At 45.0% G+C, this 7,128-nt stretch overlaps 1 protein-coding gene across 5 annotated transcripts in view; it reads left to right on the forward strand.

Annotated features, from left to right (window-relative positions):
- Positions 1-747: 747 nt before the first annotated feature.
- The window catches only part of kcnc2 (potassium voltage-gated channel, Shaw-related subfamily, member 2), a 120,585-nt gene continuing 114,204 nt past the window's right edge, over positions 748-7,128 (forward strand). For all 5 annotated transcript variants that reach the window (XM_005753680.1, XM_005753681.1, XM_005753682.1 and 2 more), the window contains exon 1: positions 748-1,974. In XM_005753680.1, the coding sequence (XP_005753737.1) occupies positions 1,420-1,974 (555 nt within the window). In that variant the 5' untranslated portion in view covers positions 748-1,419. The remainder of the gene's footprint in view (positions 1,975-7,128) is intronic.

Genomic DNA, 7,128 nt, shown 5'->3' on the forward strand with positions numbered 1-7,128 from the left:
TTATCCCAGACGATTATAGAATATGAATTTTATATTATAACTCTATGTCACTGAATGTTGTCAAGTATGATTTGCACTTTAAAATGTATATTCAAAAAACAGAACCCAATTTTTATGACACCTATTAAGCTGATTGTGAAAGGAAGTTACTGCCTTCAGTTTTCTCGCTGATCACTTTGTTTCTTCGTCGGGATTGTGCAAAGATTTTCTTGTCCTTTGTAAAAAAAACATAAAAATGCTCCTTTGTGTGATATAAATGTGAAGTCTTTACTTTGGCTTTTCATTTACAAACATACTAAGTGCTGCTGTAAACAAACACTTTCTATGCAGGTTTTATTCAGTATCTGAGCCATAATTGTCTCTGTCCAGCTAGATTTTGTAATGCACCACCTGTACAATGCAGAGACAGCTGTTGTTGCTTCTTCTGCCACTGTTAACACAGTTTTGGTTTTGTGGTGGCAGAGGACGGATCAGCTCCTCCGTCCCAGCCTGCCCTTTACGCACTAAAGCTTTAATCGGTGCCCTGGTTACATGATTACTGTCTGTGTGTCGGCCCCTGTTATTCTCCTGTTTAGTTGAGCGTTATGACTAAACTAATACTTACTTTACTGTCACGTGTTTTCGCTACTGTGCGTGTGATGTGCTGTCAGGAGGACAGATGTCTTCTTTAAGGTCAGTATTTCATTCATCTGCACACATTTATAGGCAAACCTTTACAACAGGTGTCTCTGTGGTGTTGCCTCTGCATGAACACACATGAAGTCCTCGTAGATGGGAGTATTTAAACCATCACTCACAGCGAGCTGTGCGATCTGTGCTGAAACTGGAGCCTCCTGGAGGCTCTTTTTCTTTCCTGGGTGGAAATTTCCTCTTCAGATTCTTTGATCGAGTCCAAACCGTGACGGCACGGAAGACGGGCGCAGATCAACGTCCTGATTTTCTGAAGCAAAGAGTGAGGCGGTGCCACAATGGGTGACTTTAATCATGTGATAATATGTAAGGTGTCGACACGTTACACATTTTAAGTAACGAGCCCGACGATGACGAGCGGCTGTGCGTCTTGGACGCCGGAGACGCGCAACGGCATGAGGAGCTCAGTCTGTTTGGAGCCACCGGCTGAGATCATTCATCACTGCCAGCACTGACTGACCGGCCGACTGAACAGATAGCGGGATACAAACAGACTCTTTATGTCTCTGTGAAATATCCGTCAACAAAAGATGGATGTCCTCCTCGCCCCCCCCAAAAGATACGACAGCGACGGGTGAGTGAAATCGGAGATGCTGCGCACGGCGGCCAAAATCCCGGAGCTTTTGTGAACAGGGCTGTGGGTGTGTGCGCGTCAGGCTCGCTGTTAAACCTTCAGACTGCATTCGCCAACTTCCCCCGCTTTCATCAAGTCATGTCTGATACAGAGCGATGGGCAAGTTTGACGACAACGAGAGGATAATCCTCAACGTCGGGGGGACGAGGCACGAGACCTACAAAACCACCTTAAAGACGCTGCCGGGGACGCGACTGGCCCTGCTCGCCTCCGATTCGGACATCGACTCCGTGCTGGATCAGCTGCAACAAGTCCCCGGCTTCATCGAGTACAACGCGCGGACCAACGAGTACTTCTTCGACCGTCACCCGGGCGTCTTCGCCTACGTCCTCAACTACTACCGCACCGGCAAGCTTCACTGCCCGGCGGATGTGTGCGGACCGCTGTTCGAGGAGGAGCTCTCCTTTTGGGGCATCGATGAGACGGACGTGGAGCCCTGCTGTTGGATGACATACCGACAGCACCGGGACGCGGAGGAGGCTCTGGACGTGTTCGAGCTCAACGTGGACAACGGAGACGAGGACGACGAGATAGGGAAGAGACTCGGCATCGAGGACGTGGCTGCCGACGGGAATGTCAGCCTGTGGAGGAAGTGGCAGCCGGTAATCTGGAATCTGTTCGAGGACCCCTACTCATCCAGGGCGGCGAGGGTAAGAGCGCACCGCTGCGTCTGAGGCTCTCCAAAACACACAATGAGCTCCACTCTGCTAACTCTTTGCCTTTCATTCACAGAAACAAACAGCAGCTCACGCTGTTAAGGGTAGCTCCACAGTTTCACTGCATGAGTCAAATTCACAAGTTGGCAAGTTGTCTCGAAACTTGTCCACCTCCCCCAAAATGTGAGCGTTGCGCTCCTGAAGTGTTTTCTTTGCAACCAAAGCTTTACTGTGAATAGGAAGAACCCACTGCTTTATAGTGAGTCCTGCTGATTTCCAGATTTAATTATGCCACTTTAAAAATAAGCAGATTTTTCCAGTCATGATCAAACAAGGTGCCAACACCGTCAGGGTGGATATTCATAGCAGCAGTGTTGTATCCTGTATCTGTCTCTCAGTGCTTCCTGTTTATCGGCCCCAGCTTGGGAAATATCACTCCGTCACTGACACTATTTAGATCACAGCCAGCCTTTTCTAATAAACTGCATCTCAGCACTGCTCCAAAGAAATGTGTGGGACTTTCATCTTTTCTAAAATTAGAGCAGTGCCTCGTGCTGGGAATAATGGTGATGTCAACTTATAGGCCACATGTGGCATCTTCATCTTTCCTTTCTGCTCATCTTTTAGTTATTTTAGACTCGAGCACAATGTGAAATCAAAGGATTTAACCACCCGGCTCACGAGGCTTGTTGTTTACTGAATGTGCAACACCAAGATGTTAGAACCAACCCAGACAAGCACATGCTGCCCTCAGGTGTTATAAATCAATCAGCAAAAGTTTGGGAATAGTTCATTCAGTCTCTCTGCAGAAGTCCACATCTGGAACAGCTGCCTGTCTGCTTTCAGAGCAGGAGCTGTGGTAAGCTCGCCTCAGGCTGCTGGTATATTCTGGGGCAAATTGTTCCCTCATTGGCTGATTGATGTGCTGTAAGAGGGAATATGAGCAAGTTGTGATGTCATGTTGTGTAAATGGAAATGATGCCTCACAGTCTTCAGGATGTCGCAGACAGCATGCTGCTGCTGCACAGGTTTGAGTGATGTAGGTGATTTGAAGGGTAATTAAACACAAAGACAGCGACGCAGGAACAAAGCGCTCTGGCGAGGTTTGATCTAAGTGTCAGGGCAACGAACATCTGACCTGACATCACTGTTCAGGGTGTGGTTAGAGGTCAGGGGGCTGGAAGAGCTCCTGAAGTGCTCATAGCTGAGGCCACATTTATGATATATATACAAACCAGGGCTCAAATCTGTCACATAGAAATGAACGGCATCATGTTTCACTGTGCGTGGTTAAAGGAACGTGCCAGTATCACATTATTCTTCCTCCACTCGTACCTGAGTGACCTGGCATAATTTACAGTTCAAATGAAACCTTGTTTATGTCGTGCTGGGACTCTGTGCAGTCTCTCTGCTCATGCACTGTCTGACATTTTTAACTAACTGTCTTCTGATTCGCTGTCTCATAAATGTAAGGCAGATAGTACTATCATGAGAAGACTACATCAATCATATGGGATGTGTTTGACATCAGAGAGCCACAGATAGAGAAGAAAACGGTCTGAAACGAAGCTTTTACAGTAACAGTATATTGTTACTGTTACATGCATATATTAAGTATAGAAAAAGGCATGATAAATTAGGTCCACTTTGTTGTAATGGAGCTGTTTGTTGTAACCACAGTGAATGAAAAAGAAACATAAATAAAAAAACGCAGTGCTAAAACGAGGCTCCCACTGTGGACGTGAATCAGAGTTCTGCTTGACAGTATTGTGATATTTTGCAATGCCAGCGCCACTCCTCACACCTCCTTCATCAGCCTTTCAAAAAGAGCATTTTGTCTTGGTGTCCATTGTTGCTGCAGCTGCTGTGTCAAAGCTCTGATGCCAGCTTGTTTCTCTCTGCGACACCAGCGGCACTACTTGATCATCCATCTGTGGATTTAATACACACTGTGTATTGTTTCAACACACTGTGATCTTGATGTTAGTACAAGATTAATATTTCTCTTAGCATTATTTAAAATAAATACATTTTGAAAAAATACAGGCAGCGCAGTAAGCACAGCAACAAGAACGTCCTGGGTTTGAATCCCCACAGCTGTGAGTGGTTGTGTCTCAGCCTTGTGACAGGCTGGCCACCTGTCGCCTCGCAGTGCTAGCCGGGATAGGCTCCAGCACCCGCCACCCTGGAGAGGTTGGATGGACTTGAATATCTGTTAGCTGATATTGTTTTTATTTCTTTCTGAAGTTGGTTTTCCCACATTTGTAAGTTTTTACAGCATATATAATATCCAAAAGGTCAACAACCACTGGTCTTTAAACCGGGGACAAAATCATCTCAGAGAAGATCGGCCAATAGAAAGGTGGTGAAGGCTCCTGCAGTGCCACTTGGAAACTGAATATCCTCACCACGGCACGATTGTTGCATCCAGTACAGCCCTTTAGCTTTTTCACCCATAATCCTCGGAGGCTCTGAAGGCGTCCGTAAGTCAGGCACAAATGCTCCGCCCACAGGCTGATATTAGGCTAGATATAACCTACAGCTGAGGGAAAATATGCTTTTATCTTTTTTGGTGAAAACATGTAAGCACAAAGTAGATTTCTGTGCTTCAAGCATTTATCGTACCGCGTCTGTACAGAACAATAAGAGCTGCTGTTATATATTCACCACACATCCTGCTCATTGATAAATTTCCCCTCAGTATGTTTGAGCGTTTGCTTTTCCTTTCGTCAGTAAGCTGAATCAGGCTCTGCTTTCTTCACACAGCAGCTCGTCCATCTAAAAAGAGAACAGCAGAGTCCGTTTTCACCATTATATCATTCCTCCTCTTCAGCGTCTGCAGGACCACCATGAGGCTGATGTTTAAATAAAGAAAGCAGAGTTGTTGCCTCGCACAACAACTCATCAGACAAAGTTTGCCGTAACAGCAGGTGATAAGGCAAACATACATTTCTTAATTATGTTGTACTGATACGCTAATTCTATCATAATTCTGTGGTGAGATAAGAATTGTTCCAGTTCTGAAAACTGTGAAAAATTGCAGAAAAGCCAGAATATCAGTGTAAATTTGTTCACTTGTGGAATTGCTACGAGCCCATGTTCTCAGGTCAGAGGAGTCCTCAAAGATCAGCAGGAAATGTAAATGTCCTTTCACTCCTCATTTCAGAGTCTGACTCTATAATTTTACCAAAGTGGAGGTGCTGGGCAGGATGAGAGTGTGTGGGTGGGCAGGTGACCTCGCCCCAGATCGCTTGTCCTCCTCTTTCAGTCCATCAACAGACTTTGAGCGAGGATGACGGCAGGGAATTTTTCCTGTGTGTGAAAAGGCTGACGTTCCCACACAAATTTGAGCTTGGATTTATTTCACATCATTAATCTGTAAATGGAAACTCTAACTGATGGGGACAAAATTCAATCTTTCCAGCCTTTTGTTCCTCCAGACGTGGCTGCTAATTTCTTGGAAGTGTTTCTTGGCGATTACCCTGCTGACAGAGGAAGGAGCAGACGTGTAACAGAGGTAAATATTGAGTTAGTCTCCGCGTCGCTTTAGTAGCAGGACGGAGTAGATGGAGATGAATGCTCGTGTTTACAACACGCATACGTCTGTCTTCCTGTAGCAACACTAACCAACCGTATTTTCCTGCCACCAGTACAATAGAGAAGCATCTGCTTCTACGAGCGCCTTCAAACCTTTATTGTCTCCATGAGAATCACATTCCCTCACTGTGATGTGATAATTGCAGCCTTTTTCTTCTTGTTTAAAGCACTCCTGTAGCATTAAAGACCAGCTGGCGTATGGTTAACCTGATAATTCAACTCTTACACAAGTGTTCGGTGTGTGCCTGAAAGAACCCCCTCAGGGCATTAATCTACTCCCTGACAAGGTGTTAAGGAGAGAAGGAAGGGAAATGATCCTCCAAGGAAAGGAAGCATGTCGTTTGAGTTCACCTCCAGCCCTGACACCACAGCGGGGACAGCGTTAACAGTGAAGTGCTCTTTAACAGCAGGAAGATGAGACGCGACTGGATCCTGTTTGATTTGGTTTATGTCATTTAATAGAAACAAGAAAACTTTCATATGTTCTGTTTTCATTTTGATGGTTATCTCATAGCGCATGAAAAACATCAGATGTCAGCCTCGTGTACGACGATCCACCACAGACCAACAGGAATTTAATTATATATATGAAAAACAACTTTTCCTTAATTTTGTGAGAGTTACTGCTAACGATGAAGTTCCTCTCGTTGGACTGAAAGTCCCGGTGGTGTCTGTCAGACTCACTGTCACATTACACGTGTGCATTAACCTAACGCAAAATTTCAGCTCTTCTTACATTCATTTGGAGATTATTTATGTTACAGCTGTTACAGTTTTTAGTTAGGAAACCTGTAAACGTAACTTCAAGTCCCGCCACATTACTATTACTCTACACTGTGTCCTTACATATGCAGAGCTCCCCATCGTCAAAGCAGTGTTGTCAGGTACAGCCAGCTAGCATCAGCCCTGAGCTTCAGGCTCACTGTAATCAGCAGTGTGGGGCATTAGTCTGTGTATAAGGATCGTAATATTCAGGTCAGGTAATCACAATCTATTATGACATAAATCTAATCAAAGCTCATTTCCAGTGTAATTTTCAGTGATCCACCACTAAGAACCCAGCCTGCTGTACAGCATTGGTTACATATGGCTAATGCATCTGTATCGCAGGGTTAACAAGAAGTATAGTCCCTTTGCTAGCAATTGTTACAAACTGAGTAAACACAGAAAGAATGAGTGCATTTGACTCAACAGCCATCCAGCATTTTGGCTGTGCTGCGCTAAAACGAGTTTAGACAGCAGAGGAACGAGTTGTTTTCACCTGCAGGTGGTTATTTCTCAAAAAACTACAGTTAAAAGTCACTTGTTCCTTTGAACATAAAGATCTTCTAATGCAACTACACTGCAGTGAACAGGGTTTAAGAACCAAAGTTCTGACTCTGTAAGCATATACAGCAGTAGTCTAAGGAGCTTGGAAAGAAAAGCGTCTGGACTTCTTGAAGTCCAGATGCCCACTCACATCCTGGGCCATCTGATCTCAGGAATTTGCATGATAAGGTGGGGCCAGGTTTCACAATGAGCTCACCTGAAACCAGGGCTGGACTGGGACAA

This window comes from Pundamilia nyererei, unplaced genomic scaffold (genome assembly GCF_000239375.1).
Source record: "Pundamilia nyererei isolate P.nyererei 1_Seehausen unplaced genomic scaffold, PunNye1.0 scaffold00450, whole genome shotgun sequence".
NCBI classification, from domain to species: domain Eukaryota; kingdom Metazoa; phylum Chordata; class Actinopteri; order Cichliformes; family Cichlidae; genus Pundamilia; species Pundamilia nyererei.